The sequence below is a fragment of the Hippopotamus amphibius genome, chromosome 13 (genome assembly GCF_030028045.1).
Source record: "Hippopotamus amphibius kiboko isolate mHipAmp2 chromosome 13, mHipAmp2.hap2, whole genome shotgun sequence".
NCBI lineage: Eukaryota > Metazoa > Chordata > Mammalia > Artiodactyla > Hippopotamidae > Hippopotamus > Hippopotamus amphibius.
Window position 1 is genome coordinate 46,911,097 of NC_080198.1, and position 18,908 is coordinate 46,930,004.

At 48.4% G+C, this 18,908-nt stretch overlaps 1 protein-coding gene across 9 annotated transcripts in view; it reads right to left on the minus strand.

Moving 5' to 3' along the window:
• The window catches only part of XYLB (xylulokinase), a 48,482-nt gene that overhangs the window by 15,635 nt on the left and 13,939 nt on the right, over positions 1–18,908 (minus strand). For 4 of the 9 annotated variants that reach the window (XR_009048780.1, XM_057705708.1, XM_057705707.1 and 1 more), the window contains exons 9-15: positions 18,419–18,537; positions 15,138–15,219; positions 11,318–11,358; positions 10,617–10,732; positions 9,708–9,823; positions 9,039–9,112; positions 1,382–1,478 (exon numbers count right to left, since the gene is read on the minus strand). Coding sequence is in view for 7 of the 9 variants with exons in the window: in XM_057705708.1 (XP_057561691.1) it covers positions 1,382–1,478; positions 9,039–9,112; positions 9,708–9,823; positions 10,617–10,732; positions 11,318–11,358; positions 15,138–15,219; positions 18,419–18,537 (645 nt within the window). In the remaining 2 variants the exon portion in view is untranslated. Of the gene's footprint in view, positions 1–1,381; positions 1,479–2,606; positions 2,857–9,038; positions 9,113–9,707; positions 9,824–10,616; positions 10,733–11,317; positions 11,359–15,137; positions 15,220–18,418; positions 18,538–18,908 lie in introns of all 9 variants that reach the window. The other 5 variants (XM_057705712.1, XM_057705711.1, XM_057705713.1 and 2 more) reach the window with 3 other exon arrangements.

The following is an 18,908-nucleotide window of genomic DNA, read 5'->3' on the forward strand; positions in this document are numbered from 1 at the left end:
CTCGTTCATTCATGTGATCTTGCTTGAGAGGAACCCAGCAAAGCTGGCAGGACAGGTTTGATTGGGCCCTTAAGCTTGCTAAGAGGATAAGTAACCTTAAGCTGTTTTGCACAAGAATCGCTTCAGAGGCTAGGATCACACCTGCCCCAGGAGCCCAGGAGGGCTCTCCCCACACACTGGCCCAGTGGAGACAGCCTCCCAGCCCTGCAAAGTGCCCCCCTGGGTGACTGGAGAACCTTTCCTGCCAGTCATTCACACCCACCTCAGCACCACCCCTGCCCTGCTCACTGGGGCTCACTTCTCTGGGGGCTTGGAAGCCTTTGGAGACCTTTGCGGAATTTCTTTTTATACTCTGGGTGGGAGGATAGGGAGGAGTGGCGCTGTTTATAAAGTTCATTCTATTTAAAAATGTTGTTGAACTATAACATACATCCTAACAAAACGTACATACATGCCATAAGCTGACCGCCTGACACGTTTTCACAGTGAAGGAGCCCTGTGTAACCTAGGCAACAGAGCCTCTCCGGCACCCAGAGGCCCTCCAGGCCCCCCGGAAGGTAACTACTAATTATCCAGACTTCTAACAACAGCAGATAGATCTGTCTGCTTTTGAAGGTGATGTCCATGGACTCCACCACGCGTACTCTTGGGCGGGGCATCTGTGGCTCAGCAGGTTCCTTTGCGAGGTTCACCCATCCTGCTGTGTGGCTTGGCTGGTTCATTCTTACCGCAGCGCCGTCCTGTAAGGGGAACTCGCTGGCCCCCGAAAGCTGCCCACACTCCACAGCTCGAGTTCTTCGAAGTCCCTTCCTCCTCCCTGGGCCTCCCCCTGCCCTGGTTCTGCGCTCTTCATTCCAGGCCTCTCAGTTCTGACAGTGGTTCTAAATACCCTCTCTTCCCTGTTCAAGCTGAAATGCCCAGAGCTGTGCCCCGCAGGCAGATGGGGCCAACCCAGGCTAAGAGGTGACGGTTCCGGGATGGCCCCAGCCCAGAGCTTTCCCACCTGCGTTGTCCGTGTCCTCGGGATCCAGAGCTTAGGATATTTAGTCTGCGGGTTGAAGCTGAGGGTTACAGAAAGATCTCCCAAGTCCTACAGTTCCTGACCAGGAGATGAGGCTCCTCGGTATGGAGCAGAGATGCAGGAACAACCTGCCTCCTAGTGTATACCCGCGCACAGTACGCGTCCATCGCTTTCTCACCCCACCGCCAGGGGCCAGTCTCCACCTCCCTCCTGTATGAACAAGGCCCCTTCTAGTAAAGCCTTAACAGACAGTGTGCACTAGGCCTGGCCTGAAGGCCAGGAAGAGTCTCAAACACCTCAGGGTATGAGCCGAACCCTTAGCCCCCACCCCAGAGCACAGCCCGCCAGCAGCTCACTTACTGACTCGATAGCCCAGGCCCTCGGCATGAATCTTCTTGGCCATGAACTGTCCCTCGATCAGTGCTCGAATCTCCACATCCCAGGGGAATGCTGAGACCTGATTCCAGGAGAAAGTGGGCAGAGTGAAGAACTCTCATTGTCCACTCACTCTGTGTGTGTGTGTGTGCACGTGTGTGTGCGCGCGCGTGTGTGTGTGTGGGGGAGGGGGTCTTTTTAACAATAGCCCAGATTCGGATCTCATAACTCAGGCCTCCGCTGGAGCTCATCCACACTTGTGCTCTTGAACCGCTAACTTGGCCTGTCACACACTCACACGCACACACGGGTGCCCACAGCCTCGTGCGTGTATCACTGCCGAGGGTTCCAGTTCTGCCGCTGCCATTCAGCTCTACGATCTCCAGTAAGTTAATGTAAATCCTGTTGCGCCTCATCGTCTTTCTTAACAGAACTGAGGCAACGGGGGCACCGACGTTTCAGGGATGTTATAAGGCAGACGACAGAGCCTGGTCTATGCAGCTGATGCTCACGAAGGGAGAGCCAAGAGCTTGTGCTGGGAACCCCCCTCTGCTCTTCCAGCTAAGGGCCAGCTCCCACCTCGCCCCGCTCCCCAGCCCCTGAGACCAGTGACTGACGCCATCACTCCCTCCCCCAGGAACTGCTCCAACCCAACGCACCTACTTTCAGTTCCTAAACTGCTCCCTCTGCCAGGACTCTGCCCAAGCTTCCCATGTGGGATCTCTCTCATTCCTCAAGTCTGCACCTAAAGGCCACCTCCCCAGGGAGGCCCACCGGGTCACCCCACGCGAGGCAAGTCCCTGGCACATGCCCTGCTTTCCCCTACGGCGCTTTGTTCCTTCCCGTCTGAGCCACATCACGCACTGTAATCAGGTGTGTGTGCGTTCACCTGTTTACATGCTCCTAGACACTGGGCTCCGTGGGGCAGGGACCCTGTTTGTCTTGTTTGCACCAATCATAAATATATGTTGATCAAAGAAATGAACGAAGAAAACTACCTTCTTGATAAACCCAGACAGATTCACACAAAAGAGAACAGGCATGTCTTCTTTCTACGAACAACAGAAACCAAACTGACCCACACCAGAAGACCAAGATGAACTCCCTATACTTCAGACAAAGCTTTCCACCTACAATCCAGTATGTAATGCCATCACCGGCACAGAACCCAACACCAGCTCCGTCACAGTTACTACACAGAGTGACTTACTGGAACTCCCCAGACACCTTTCAGGGTCAGAGATGTCTCTCAGGCCCAATTCCAAAACGTGGTGATGACTCTGGTAACCATCTCACAGAAAAGTCAATTCCAAGCAGCAAGGGTCAACCAAATCCCTCCCGGGAAAGCCCGTGTGGTGGACTGCAAATGAAACAGCGGCTTCAGGGCCAGAGAGGACTGGGCTTGACCCCCTCCACCACCTCGGCCCTGGTGCCTTGGGTGCGTTATTCAACTTCTTCATCTGTAAAGGGGATGAAAATACCTAATTTACAGAGTTGCTTTGAGAGGTAAATGAGGAAGATAAAGAAACCCACACACATAGTGGCTGGAACTAAACTGTGCTCAATAATCGTCAGCAAATGTTAGTGCCTCCTGTGCCAGAGGCTCTTTCAATCAGGAGGAAACTCATGATCTGGAGATGGGAGGTGCAGGATAAGGCTCGTCAAGGAAACAGGCTCCACGATGCTCCATGACAATCAGTGGGAGAACCCTCAGGTGTTCCACACTCCTCTTTGTGAGAAACTATGGCATCTGTCTTGTATCTTGCTGAGGCCCCGGCATCTACAGTACATCCTAGCACATCAAAACTATTGTTGTATTATGACAAACCCACAGTCAACGTAATACTCAACGGTGAAAAGCTGAAAGCTTTCCCACTAAATTCAGGAATAAGACAAGGAAGCCCACTCTCACTACTTCTGTTCAACACAGTATTGGAAGTCCTAGCCACAGCAATCGGACAAGAAAGGGAAATGAAACTGGAAGGGAAGAGGTAAAACTGTCACTATTTGCAGATAACATGATACTTTATATAAAGAACCCTAAAGTCTCCACATAAAAACTATTAGAACTAATGAATGAATTCAGCAAGGTAGCAGGATACAAGGTTTTTTTTTTTTTTTGGCTGCACTGGGTTTTAGTTGTGGCATGTGGGATCTTCATTGCTGCGTGCAAGATCTTTAGTTGCACCATGTGGGATCCTTTAGTTGTGGCATGCAAGCTCTTAGTTGAAGCATGTGGGATCTAGTTCCCTGACCAGGGATCAAATTCGGGCCTCCTACATTGGGAACATGAAGTCTTAGCCGCTGGACCACCAGGAAGTCCCAGGATACAAGATTAATAAACAGAAATCTCTTACACTAATAATGAAATACCAGAAAGAGAAAGTAGGACTTCCCTGGGGGCACTGTGGTTAAGCATCTACCTGGCAATTCAGGGCACACAGGTTCGATCCCTGGTCTAGGAAGATCCCACATGCCACAGAGCAACTAAGCCTGTGCATCCCAACTACTGAACCTACACTCTAAAGCCTGTGAGCCACAACTACTGAAGCCCACATGCCTAGGGCCTGTGCTCCACAACAACAGAAGCCACTGCAATGAGAAGCCCAGGCACCACAATAAAGAGCAGCCCCCGCTCACTGCAACAAGATAAAGCCCCCATGTAGCGACAAAGACCCAATGCAGCCAAAAACAAATAAAATAAATAAATAAAAAATTTTTAAAAAAGAAAGAAAATAAACAATCCCATTTAAAACTGCATAAAAAATACAACCTAGGAATAAATATAACCAAGGAGCTGAAAGACCTATATGTCAAAAACTATAAAACATTATTAGACTCCCTCTTGCAAGAGCACCAGAATTACAACTAACTGCTGAACTATCATCGACAGAAAGACACTGGAACTCACCAAAAAAGACACCCCACATCCAGAGACAAAGGAGAAGCTGCAATGAGATGGTAGGAGGGGTGCAAACATGTTAAAATCAAATCCCATAAATGCTGGGTGGGTGACTCACAAACTGGAGAACAATTATACCGCAGAAGTCCACCCAGTGAAGTGAGGGCTCTGAGCACCACGTCAGGCTTCCCAACCTGGGAGTCCAGCAACGGGAGGAGGAATACCCAGAGAATCAGACTTTGAAAGACAGCGGGATTTGATTGCAGGATCTCCACAGGACTGGGGGAAACAGAGACTCCACTCTTGGGGGGCACACAAAAAAGTGTGCTCACCAGGACCCAGGGGGAAGGAGCAGTGACCCCATAGGAGTCTGAACCAGACCTACCCGCTGGTGTTGCAAGGTTGCCTGCAGAGGTGGGGGGCAGCTGTGGCTCACCGAGGAGACAGGGACACTGGCGGCAGGGGTTCTGGGAAGTGCTCATTGGCGTGAGCCCTCCCAGAGTCCACTATTAGCCCCACCAAAGAGCCTGTAAGCTCCAGTGCTAGGTAGCCTCAGGCCAAACAACTAACAAGGTGGGAACACAGCCCCACCCATTGGCAGACAAGCAGATTAAAGTGTCACTGAGCTCCACCCACCAAATCGGATTAAAGTCTTACTGAGCTCCACCCACCCAGCCCTACCCACCATCAGTCCCTCCCATCAGGAAGCACCCACGAGCCTCCTAGACAGCTTCCTCCACAAAAGGGCAGACAGCAGAATCAAGCAGTATCAGCAGTATTTAGTCTTGTGGAACTGAAAACCACAGCCACAGAAAGAGAGAAAATGAAAAAGCAGAGGACTTTGTACCAGATGAAGGGACAGGATAAAACCCCAGAAAAACAACTAAATGAAGAGGAGATAGGCACCCTTCCAGAAAAAGAATTCAGAATAATGATAGTGAAGATGATTCAGGACTTTGAAAAAGACTGGATGCAAAGATCAAAAAGTTTACCAAAGACCTAGAAGAATTAAAGAGCAAACAAACAAAGATATGCAACACAATATCTGAAATGAAAAATACACTAGAAGGAACCAATAGCAGATTCACTGAGGCAGAAGGGCGAATAAGTGACCTGGAAGAAAGAATGGTGATAATCACTGATGTGGAAAAGAATAAAGAAAAAAGAATGAAAAGAACTGAAGACAGCCTAAGAGACCTCTGGGACAATGTTAAACGCACCAACATTCGCATTATAGGGGTCCCAGAAGGAGAAGAGAGAGAGAAAGGACCCGAGAAAATACTGGAAGAGATTATAGTTGAAAACTTCCCTAACATGGGAAAGGAAATAGCTACCCAAGTCCAGGAAGCGCAGAGAGTCCCAGGCAGGATAAACCCAAGGAGAAACATGCCAAGACATATAGTAGTCAAGCTGACGAAAATTAAAGACAGAGAAAAGTTATTAAAAGCAACAAGGGAAAAACGACAAATAACATACAAGCGAACTCCCATAAGGGTAACAGCTGATTCCTCAGCAGAAACTGCAAGCCAGAAGGGAGTGGCATGATATATTTAAAGTGATGAAAGGGAAGACGCTACAACCAAGAATACTCTACCCAGAAAGGATCTCATTCAGATTTGATGGAGAAATCAAAAGCTTTACAGACAAGCAACAGCTAAGAGAATTCAGCACCACCAAACCAGCCCTACAACAAATGCTAAAGAAACTTCTTTAAGCAGAAAATATAAGAGAACAAAAGGACCTACAAAAACAAAACAATTAAGAGAATGGTAATAGGAACATACATATTGATAATTACCTTGAATGTAAATGGATTAAATGCACAACCAAAAGGCACAGACTGGCTGAATGGATACAAAAACAAGACCCATATATATGCTGTCTGCAGGAGACCCACTTCAGACCTAGGGACACATGCAGACGGAAAGTGAGGGGATGGAAAAAGATATTCCATGCAAAAGGAAGTCAAAAGAAAGCTGGAGTAGTAATACTCATATCAGATAAAATAGACTTTAAAATAAAAATGTTACAAGAGACAAGAAAGGACATTACATAAAGATCAAGGGGTCCATCCAAGAAGAGGAGATAACAATTATAAATATATATGCACCCAATATAGGAGCACCTCAATACATAAAGCAAATGCTAACAACTATGAAAGAGGAAACGCAAGGCAGAAATAGAGACACAGATGTGGAGAATAAACATATGGACACCAAGTGGGGAAAGCGGGGAGGGTTGAGGGGGGAATGAATTGGGAGATTGGGATACCAAATTGTACACTCTAAATATATGCTGTTTATTGTTTGTTAAAAACAACAACAACAACAACATTATTAAAGGAAACTGAAGATGATTCAAAGAAATGGAAAGATATCCCATGTTCCTGGATTGGAAGAATTAATATTGTTAAAATGGCCATACTACCCAAAGCAATCTACAGATTTAATGCAACCCCTATCGAAATACCCATGACATTTTTCACAGAACTAGAACAAATTTAAAATTTATATGGAACCACAAAACACCCAAAACTACCAAAGCAACTCTGAGGAAGAAGAAGAAAGGTGGAAGCATAACCCGTCCGGACTTCAAGACTATACTACAAAGCTACAGTAATCAAAAGAGCATGGTATGGGCATAAAAACAGACATATAGATCAATGGAACAGAATAGAGAGCCCAGAAATAAACCCACATACCTACAGTCAATTAATCAATGACGCATGGGGCAAGAATATACAATGGAGAAAAGATAATCTCTTTGACAAGTGGTATTGGGAAAGTTAGATAGCCACATGTAAATCAATGAAGTTAGATTACTGCCTCACATCATGCACAAAAGTAAACTCAAAATGGCTTACAGACCTAAGTATAAGACATGACACCATAAAACTCCTAGAAGAGAACACAGGCAAAATATTCTCTGACATAAATCATACCAATGTTTTCTTAGCTCATTCTCCCAAGGCAAAAGAAATAAAAGCAAAAATAAACAAAAGGGATATAATCAAACTTAAAAGCTTTTGCACAGCACAGGAAGCCATCAACTAAATGAAAATACAACCTATGGACTGGGAGAAAATATTTACAAATGATGAGACCAACAAGCAGTTAATATCCAAAATATAGAAACAGCTCATATAACTCAATATTGAAAAAACAAACACCGAATCAAAAAATGGGTATAAGACCTAAACAGGCATTTTTCCAAAGAAGACATACAAATGGCAAACAGACACATGAAAAGATGCTCAACATCACTAATTATTAAAGAAATGCAGGGACTTCCCTGATGGTACAGTGGTTAAGAATCCACCTGCCAACGCAGGGGACATGGGTTCGAGCCCTGGTCCAGGAAGATCCCACATGCTGTGGAGCAACTAAGCCCGTGTGCCACAACTACTGAGCCTGCGCTCTACAGCATGTGAGCCACAACTACTGAGCCTGCATGCCACAACTACTGAAGCCCACGTGCCTAGAGCCTGTGCTCCACAAGAGAAGCCACTGCGATGAGACACACACGCACCGCAATAAAGAGTAGCTCCTGTAGCCTCTGCTCGCTGCAACTAGAGAAAGCCCACATGCAGCAGCCCAGACCCAACGCAGCCAAAAATAAAAATAAAGATGGAAATGATTTAAAAAATTTTTTAAAAATACTGGAAGAAATGCAAACCAAAACCACAATGAGGTACCACCTCACACTGGTCAGAATGGCCATCATAAAAAAGTCAGCAAATAAGCAATGCTAGAGAGGGTGTGGAGAAAAGGGAACCCTCTTACACTGTTGGTGGGAACGTAAATTGGTGCAGCCGCTATGAAGAACAGTATGGAGAGTCCTTAAAAAACTAAAAATACAGCTACCATATGATCCAGCAATCCCACTCCTGGGTATATATCAGGGAAAAATGAAAAGTGTAATTGGAAAAGATACATGCACCCCAATGTTCATAGCAGCATTATTTACAATAGCCAAGACATGGAAACAACTGAAGTGCCCATTAACAGATGACTGGCTTAAGAAGATATGGTATATATACAATGGAATATATATATATATATATATTTTAATATCTTTCCTGCATTGCATGTGGGACCTTATTCCCTGATCAGGGATCGAACCCATGCACCCTGCATTGGAAGCATGGAGTCTGAACCACTGGACCTCCAGGGAAGTCCTGATACAATGATATATTAGCCATAAAAAAGAACGAAATGTTGCCATTTGAAGCAACATGAATGGACCTAGAGAGTGGTATACTTAGTGAAGTAAATCAGAGAAAGACAAATACCATACAACATCATTTACATGAAGAATCTAAAAATACAAATGAATCTATATACAAAACAGAAACAGACTCGCAGACATAGGAAACAAACTAATAGCTACCAAAGCGGGGAGCAAATGAGGAGCATGGGATTAGATACAAACTACTTATTATACATAAAATAGATAAGCAACAAGGATTTACAGTGTAGCACAGGGAATTACGTTCAATATCTTGTAATAATTTATGATGGAATATAATCTGAAAAAAAAACCAAATCATTTTGCTGTTCATCTAAAACTAACACAATATTGTAAATCAACATTTCAACTTAAAGAAAAATTTTTTGAGTATTTGTTTTATCAATGGCTGAGTAAACGAATGAGGCCCCTAAAACTAGCATAATTTAATAGGCATTTGTTAAATAGTCAAAAATGGAGCCAATGTAGTTCCAATACCAATAATACACATACCTCATGGTTTTCTGCACTAAACCTATGACGCCCAATAATTTCCGGGGTGATCTCCATTACGTCAAAATAAAAACCTGAAACAAGACCAGGAAGAGATTAGCTGTCAGTGGTCAAAACCAAAACACCAGCTTCTCAATAGCCTTAGAAAAAAGCAAGGTGAAATGACCTTATAACCCTGTCCCCTGGGACCCTCCTGTCCCCTGGGGACCTGTGAATACTCTCAGGTCCTTCTCTCCAGCAGGATGGAAAGCAACTGGAAAGGCCCAGGCTAGCTGTTCGTGGAGACAGCTCTTCCTGCTCTCACCTGGCAGCCCAGGCCAGGAGGCTGCTGCCCAGCTCAGGAGGCCTGCCCCAGTGCTGGCCACTTTCCCTAAAAGGACCTTGTTGGGGGGGGGCAGAAAGCTGCATGTGGGCATGCACCAGGGCAGAGTAGGCACTGTGGCTGCCACCTCTGGTTCTGTCACCGGGGGCTTCGAGGGCCACCGAAGATGCAGCTCTGGCCTGATCTGCCACTCCCCATCTCACTCAGCTCATGGGGTCTCACACTAGTCTTGAGGCTCACGGAGCAGAAGCAGACAGCCAGCGCTCCCCTTGGCTTCTTCCCGCCCCTGCCCCTGCCCCCAGCAGCTGCCGCCCCTTCACAGGCCCAGGCATCCCCAAACAGCCTACCCAGGTTTCCGCTGTTTCCCATCTCTGTGGACTGCAGAGCCTTAGAGAACTCGCTCCAGGAACTGGAAGCAGACTCATCGCGGATCTTCTCTCTCATGAGGGAGCCATTTTTAAAGCTGCAGAAGTGCACACAACCCTGAGGGAGGGACCTGGTGCTTGCTGGCTGGACCCATGGGCTTTGGTGAAGAGTCCCAGGTAGAGGGGCTGCAGGTCAGGCTGGACCACAACCCCAGCCAGTGCACAGCAGGGATCTCAGGTTCCTCCTCAGGTATCAGGCCCAGTGCATGTCCCTGGAGTCACCAGGAAAGGCACTTGTTGTGGGCTCTGTTTACAGGGGAGGTTGCCACAAAGGAGCCCCAGGGAGAGCCGGAGCTGTGGTTTCAGCACCTTGTACCACCTGGACAAGGGGCAGGGCTGGCCAGATTTACTAGACCTACATATTTTCCAATGGTTCTTGGAGTTTAAAGGTTAATCTGCCCCCCGCAGTAGCTTCCAGCAGGTCCCCAAATGCCTGTTTGGAGGGTACAGAACAGACTCCTTCCATAAGAACTGTCAGGAAACAGGAAGTCCTTACTACCACTGGTTGAAGGTCCACCATGTGCCAGACATATCGTAACAACAATATGAAGTAAACCTCTTATTCTCCCCATTTTATGAGCAAAGTGTGGCTCAGATATGCTATGGGATCTGCCCCAGGCCACACATACAGGTATTGGGGGTGAGATTTTTATCTGGGTTTGGGAGAGACGTCAGGTCCTGGGTGCTTCCCCACCCAGCTGTGCCCTCAGCAAGACCCAGGGAGTCCCTGGGGTCTCAGCTACCCCCAGAGCCTGCTCAGTGGAACAACCTGGGGGGGCTCTACAAGGTGCCAGACCCGCCCGTACCTCCTCCTCCCCCACCCCCACCTACCACAGGAGCGCCATGTAGTGCTGGCGGTCAACCGGGTTGCAGAAGATGTGGCCTTCCAGGGCGGGTGTGGGCTCCTGGAGCCAGAGAAATAGGGTGTCGCTGGTGCCCAGACTGACCTGCAGAGAGATGGGCAGAGGTGAGGCGGCTCTACCCCTGCCAGCTCCACCCGCCCTGACCGCCATCACGTCACTCCTCAGGCTGCAGACCTTGCATTAAATGCCACCTCCTCAGAGAAACCTCTGCTGACCCTCCCACACCAAAGTCCAAAGTCAGCTCCCTGGATTCAGGCTCCCATAGATCTTATGGGCTGATTTTCTAGAACTTACTACAACTATCTCTAACTCATGGTTTGGGTGATGATTGGTTTCCCACTAGAAGCAGAAGGGTCTGGCTTATGTCTTTATCGCCTGCGGAGCTCACAGCCCTCTGGCCCAAGGTCTGACCCTTCTGCCACTGTGCTCACCAATGACTGGCCACTGTCAAGGCAGGCAGGGGACCTATCTGCTCAGCAAAGGCAACTGACCTTGTAAGAGAGGAGCGATGGCAGGTCCTGGGGCCTGGGTCTCCCTATCCCCTCCCTCAGCTGCCTTTTGACCCAGGAAGCCCCTCTGATAGACAGCAAAGATGCTGCTGACACCCAGCAGCCTTGTCCCCGGAGGCAGAAAGCTGACCCCGTCTGTGGGAGTGAGAGGTCACCTTACCGCAATGTCACCTTCCTCCAGCCTCATGCCTGCCAGCGATGCTGAGAACGGGAGGGGAACCTGCGGTTAGCTGGAAGTCACATGAGAGCCACAAAGCAAACCAGTCACCCTCCCCCAACTCCCACCCCAGTCCACAAGCTAAGGGAGAGGCAGGAACAGGGTGCCCCGAGGGCCAGAGGGTGGCGTCTCAGTGATCAGGGCCTCTGATTTGGGCTCAGAAACGTCATCGAAAGGGGTCCAAACTCCCTGACACTGTTAGGCGCTCCCAGGAGTGCAGAGGACCGAGGGGGCCAAGTCAAGACACCAGCATACACCAAGACATGCAGACAGACGAAGGTGAGGCCAGAGTGAGGGGCTTGCCCCCACCTCAGTGGTATGGAAAGGGGCAAGGTTATATTGGCCATCCCCTTTATGCGAGGCCCATGATGGTGATTTTGTTTGTTTGTTTTTGGTTTTTTAAGTCTTTTATTGAATTTGTTACAGTATCGCTTCTGTTTTTTTTTTATGTTTTGGTTTTTTGGCCGCGAGGCATGTGGGATCTTAGCTCCTCAACCAGGGATTGAACCCGTGGAAGGCAAAGTCTTAACCACTGGACCACCAGGGAAGTCCCACGACAGTGATGTGTACCTGCCTTGCTCACTGATACAGCTTGGAACTGAAGGAAGGCCTGCCAGGTAACAGCAGGCCTACATGTCGAGTGAATGAATGAATGAAGGAGAAATGCGGGAAGGAACAGGTGTACTCAAACATTGCTACTGAAGTACGATCAGCAGAGTGTGTCAGAGCCTGGATTCAGGAGTCCCAACTCCGAGAGCTTATCCTACAGGGACAAGGGACAAGACAATGCTTGCACTGCCTAACCGCTAGAAGCCACGCCCACCTCCATCTCCCACCTCCGTCTGCGGGAGACTGGCAAAGTAAAGGCCAGAACAGTTGAACCCGAAACAACCACTGATGATGTTGTACAAAAATACTGCTTTTGTTGGTTAAAATAAACTGTTTCTTTATGGGCATAGAAAAAGAAGGTTGGAAGGATAGCCCTCAAAATTTTAACTGTGGTTATCTCTGGGTTAAGGGATTATGGATGATTTTTTTACATCCTTCCTTTGGTTTGTCAGTACTGAAAATTTTTTTCTGCAGGGAAGAGGTATCCCTTGTGTGTAAGAAAAAAAAGCACAAGACCAATGCATTATTTAAGGCAGCAGCAAAGTGAAGGTCAGACTTAGGGAGGGACCGGTTGAGGGCTACCTGCCTGGCATCTCCAACATTCAGCCTGCAACCACAAGCCAAAAGGAAGGCTTAGACTGGAGAACTCGAGGTTTGGGGGGGGCCGGGGGTGAAGGGGAAGCTGAGACGAAGCGAGAGAGTAGCACAGACATATATATACTACCAACTGTAAAATAGATAGTCAGTGGGAAGTTGTTGTATAACAAAGGGAGTTCAACTCGAGGATGGAAGATGCCTTAGAGGACGGGGGCGGGGAGGGTGGGTGGGGGTCGAGGGAGGGAGGGAATACGGGGATATGTGTATAAAAACAGATGATTGAACTTGGTGTATCCCCCAAAAAAGAATAAATAAATAAATAAAATTAAAAAAAAAAAAAAAAAAAGGAAGGCTTAGGAAGCTGCTTCTTTGTCCTTCCCTTTCAAACACGCCCAGAAGCTCAGGCTTCAGCGGCTCAAAAGCAGGCCCGTTATTCTCCCTGACGTTCTTCTAGTTGATAGAGTAGGCATAAGAATATACATTTTTCTAAACAGACTCACAGACTTAGAAAACAAACTTATGGTTACCAAAGAGGAGAGGTGGGAGGAGGGGGGGAGGGATATATTGGGAGGCTGGGATTAACATATACACACTAATACATATAAAATAGATAATCAACAAGGACCTACTGTAGAGCACAGGGACCTCTACTCAACACTCTGTAATAACTTATAAGGGAAAACAATCTGAAAAAGAATAGATGTATCTAAATCACTTTGCTGGACACCTGAAAGTAACACAACACAACACTGTAAATCAACTATACACCAATATAGAAAAGGAAGAATATATTTTTTTTTCTGAGACTTGATAAAGTTATTTTCATTTTGAAAGGAAAACAAACGTGGTCCACAAAGCGTAGAATTGTCCTGAACTGGTATTTGTGCATCAACTGTTCTTTTCTGAGGGAGACTGGATCCCCCCACGCCCTGCAACTTTTAGGGCAGACAGGAACTGGGGCCTGGCATCCCCCAGGAGCCCGGGCACCAAAACATGCCCACTGCAGGCTGGAGCGGCCTCTCAAATCAGGCGCCCAGGGGATACAGCGACAGGCTTCACGCCTGGCTGCTGCAGGCATCTAGTCCCTGTCCCCCAGCCTGTCTCACCTCACCTCAGACCAGGAGCACGAGGGTCCCTTCTCCAAAACTTGCTCTGAGTTTGGGTTTGTGCCCTGACAACAGGGCTCCATATGAAGTTCTCACAGAATCTGCTCAGGGACAGGGAGGCCCTCGTCTGGCTCCTGGGGGTTCCCTGCAGATGCCAGAGTGGACGCCACCCCAGAAGGGAGGCAGCCTACCCAGGACACTGATGCAACTATAGGGGTGGCAGGGACATCCTCGCCATGCTCTCAGCTCCAACGCAGACAGGCCCAAAGCAGACCTAGGAGCACCACGCGTGTTACTCATCGTGGTGGCAGAGACAGTAGTGACGGTGACTTAAATGTTCTTTCCTGGTCCCCAAAGTACACATAGATACTGCAGGAAATATGGAATATGATGTCATCATTATGATGATGAATGAATTTTAACAAGACCTTCAGCTCCATTTCTCGGTGCACAACTCTACTCCCAGACACGTGTGCCTCTCTCTTTTTGTTTTATATTTGCTGTCCACGTTCTCATCTGCACAACCAGTAGGAAGGAGTTAAGTTCAGGGAGGCTCGTGGGTGTGGAAATCGGGATAAGGGCTGAAGTCAGACACCGGCCTCCACCAGAGCAGCAGTCCAAATCCTTTCATATGTACCTGAGATTCACTTCCCCGAGCAGGAATGGCTGGTTAGGATGGGGATTTGGGGCAGAGTTGCCAGATAGAATATAGGACACTCAGTCACATTTCAATTTCAGAGAAACAATATTTGGGACACACTTACACTGAAAAAACATTTGTTATCTGAAATTCAAATAATGCCTGGGACACACTTATACTACCAAATCATCTGTTGTTCCTCTGAATTCAAGTTTAACTGGGTGTCCTATCTTTGTATGTACTCTATCCAGCAACCCTGACTTGGTGGCTCATTACAAAAAGGGCTGCGGGGTGGGGTGAGGGGCAGCAGGCTGGTGGTACTCAGTGTGGCCACCTGACCTTTCTTTAGAGACCTGACGGCCCCTCCAGGTCTCTAGGGGGGCCTCAGGAACCACAGGGGAGAAAAGATGGCGGAAGAGGAGACAAGGGGCTTGGATGAAGTCATCCCTATAGGTCAAATGATGGGGTGGAGACTCCAAACTGGGTCTTAGAGGAAGGGCTGGGGGAACTGAGATGTTTAGCTTGGAACAGAAAAGCAGGTCAGGCAGGGGGAGGGTGGGCACGACTGTCTTCCTCAATCACTGATCAGTTTTCACCTGGAGGAGCAGCCCTGGGTGGCTCTCATGGGCAGAGTCAGGGCCAAGGTGGGGCAGGTACGAGGAGTCAGCGTTCAGGCCAGCAGGCGGCCAGGAGGCCAGGCAGGCAGGGCCCGTCCCAGACAGGCTTCCCCGAGAGGCCAGCTGGCATTCTCCAACGTCCAGCCAGGGCCACGGCAGGCTCCTGGGAGGGTGAAATCCCACAAGGTACTCACCGGGGTTGTCCCCAGTGAAGGCCACCACTTTGCATCCTGGAGGAAACCCGTAGCGCTGGACAAAGTAGGGAGAAACGGATCCCTGGGGAGAGAAGGCAAGCACACCCTGCTGCGGCAAACCCACCTGCTCCGCACAGCCGTCCACCCCTCGGGCCACAGGAAGGCTACAGGCCTGGGTGGGGCCCAGAGTCACAGCACACCCGGGACGTCCCTCCTGTTCCCAAAACACCAGAGGAGCCCAGCACACTGCTGGACCCACGCACGTGCAGTCATCCCACTGCCCCGAAGCCCACTTGATTTTGAGATTCAAGGCAAACGAGAACAAACCAGTCCCCAATGTGGACTTGGTGTGTAAGCTCCAAATTCTGGATGATTTCTGGAGGAAATCATTCAGCAAACTCATGGAAGTAAACAATGCCTTACACACAGGCTGCAACAGCTCAGCAATCAGATTAAGAGCAACTGGACACACATGTGCAGAGGTCAACATTCTAAAGAAAATAAACTAAGGAAAGGCAGTGTGGGGGAGGAGCTTTCAGGGCGCCTCCAAGACCTACAGTGTTTAGAAAGCATAGTTACAAAAAGAAAGCTTTTTCCTCCCTTTCCTTGACTTTCTCTTAGTTCCAAAAGTTTACAATAAATGATGGGATTTCCTAGCGTCTGGGAAGAACATTCTACTCCATCCAGATTTACATCAGAATAAAGCCATCTCCAGGGGGAAGCGGGGGTGGGGGTGGCATGAACTGCGAGGTTGGGATTGACACATGTACACTATTGATACCACGTATAAAATAGACAACTAATGAAAATCTACTGTATAGCACAGGGAACCCTACTCAATTCTCTGTGGTGACCTAAATGAGAAGGAAATCCAAAAAAGAGGGGATATATGTATACATATAGCTGATTCACTTTGCTGTACACTATAAATGAACACAATATTATAAAGCAACTATACCCCAATAAAAATTAAAACAAACAAACAAACAAACAAAAAAACACAGCCATCTCCTGGGAGATAAATGCCTTGGACTTGACTGTCTCACAAAACATAGCCTGAGTCAGGGCTTGTGCAGGTGGCTTATTTGGGGACGTGATCCCAGGAAACGAGACAGGGATGGGAAAGAGTGAGACAGGGAAGGGCGGAAAGCCCACCCAAGGGTACTCTGTGGAGCTGGTCATGGCTGTGGGCAGTGTCTGAGGAGTGGCGTGAAATGGATGGGGGGCCGTCCACCTGGGGGCAGGACAGGGAGCAGCTCTCCATAGCTCCCCACCAAAGAAGAGTGCGCATGGGTTGCTAACTCCCTGAACCTCCAGGCTGGCAGAGCACAAACGTGGAGTCCCAGAAGCCCCCGGGCAGAAGTGAGAGAAATGAGATGCTCAGGCAGGATGCTGCCAGGCGACACCTGCATGAAGCCACGACAGCTGGTGAAATAGGTGGGCTGGGAGGATGCAAGGTGGGAAGTGTCTGCTACACTACATCTCCAAATATTTTCCTGCAGAAAAGGAGAGAAAGCCATCTGGGCACCGCCTTCAAGAAAGAGATGACAGAAAACATGGATTTTGCTTGTTTCCCCCCATCACGTGGGTACATATGTTACAAACGAAAATACACTTTTCAGAATTGTTCCTCAAGCTGCTAGTGTCTGCACAGGCTCCCTCTTGGAGGCATGTGTTCCTGGCGTAAGGCAAACAAAGACGGCTGCCGTGGACAAAACACTGCTCCCTGTCTTGCTTGAAACTAAAAGCCGTGTCTGGGTGTCCCAGAGGCGTGGCTGTTTTCTGGTGGCACTTCCTCCTTCTTTGTGCTGTGCAGCCTGCCTGCGTCCTGAACTGTCTGCTCCTATAGGGCAGGACACCCTGAAGCTCTGCACGCTGGCCTCACGGCACCCTCTAGATGATGACGGTTTGGCTTTGAGGTTCTGCTCATGGTGGCAAAGGCTGTTTTTAGCAGGTTGCTGTTGATCTCAGAAAAGTGCTTCTGTGGCTGGGACTCCCAACACAAGGCACCGGTGATAGCCTGGTTCTCCTAGTGGCCCACCCCGCCCAGCTGCATGACTCTCCCTGGGGCCTCAGGGGCCCTTGTCCTTCCTTCACAGCTAACTCTCTGCCCCATCCAGAGTTTCTGCTCGTTCTGGCTGTGGGGCACGTGCTCCCCGCTAAAGGGCCAGGTGCAGGGCCCAGCCAAGAATTTAGCCGGCCAACTAGGCGAACCAGGGCATGGACAGCCAGTGTCTATTCTGAATGTGGGTGCCACACTGATGGTTAAAAATTTTTAATTGAATGGTTTGGTTTTTTGCAATTAAGTTATATGAGTTCTTTACATATGTTTTGGATGTGAACCCTTGATCAGATATATAGTTTTCAAATATTTTCTCCCATTTGGTAGATTGCCTTTTCACTTTGTTGATAGTTTCCTTTGCTGTGCAGAAGCTTTTTACCTTGATGTAGTTACATTTGTTGGTTTTCCTTTTGTTGCCTTTGCTTTTAGGCTCAAATGCAAAAAATCATCACCAAAACTGATATCAAGGAGCAAACCGCCTGTTTTCTTCTAGGAGTTCTATGGTTTCAGGTTTTACACTCAAGCCCTTAATCCATTTTGAACTAATTTCTGTATCCAGTGAAGATAGCGGTTTCATTCTTTCGTATGTGGCTGTCCTAGATGTTTTTAACATCACCCCTGGGACCAGGCTCTATCTTAGCACTTTATATGTATCAACTTGTTTATTCTGCATAACAGCCTGATGAGACAGAACGTATTATTCCCACTGTTCCAGAAACAGCTGAAGTGATGAGGAAACTGAGGCACAAGGTAACAGAGCTAGGATTCCACCCCAGGCACTTAGCTCCAGGGCCTGTGCTCTCCCCAGATCACTGGCATTACTTTTTATTTTCTCCAGACTGCCTGCTTCAAGCTTCAGTAGTGGTCCCTAGCCCTCAAAGTTCAACATTCTGTGCACTTTTTTCCTAAGGTGTGCAATCACCCAGAACATACACCTTCAATTTTTTTTCCTATTCTAGTAACTTTCTAGTGCAATTTTCCAAAGTCCACCCCCTCCAACTCCCCCACGAGGCAGGAATCTATACCTGGGCCTGAGCACCTGAGTGCAAAGCACTGATCCAGATGTTTCACTCTGACTCATGTCCATCACTTGTCTTGTACTAGACAAAGCGAGTGCCCGTGTGTAAATGGATGAGTGTGTATGAGTGCGTGTACCTACACGGCTTCCCCAGTAGCTGCCAGCTCTCCAACGAGCCGTGGCTCTGGGAGGGGGACCTACCACCACTGAGCACGACGGCACCGGCTGGCCGAGCTTCTCCGCTAAACGAGGTGCACAGGCACCAAGGCAAGCCTGTGACCAGACTTTGTCCTGAATCTGCAACAAATTCATTCCAGAACCTAAAGAAGGAGACAAGAAAATCCTCAAAAAGGACTCTTCTGTAAAAATGCACAAATCTGGCTGAGAGCGGATCACTCTCGCAGCAAACGTGTACCTGGAGCTCTTTCTGGATGGAACGTACACAATGTGCCCGGGTCACTGTGGAACCAGAGAGCCAGAGGCCAGCAGGGCCCTTGGAAACACATGGCCCCCACCTCCTCCCAGCATTTGTCACAGGCTTAAATCCCACAGTTAGGCTGGAAACCTGCCACTCTAAGACCTGGCCGGGCAGGGCAGCTCCCCACAATGTTGCCTAGGACAGCTCTGGTGGCCCCTGGGGTTCAAGACTCAGGGGCAGCCCTGCACTGATGTGGGGCGGCCCTCAGGGGTT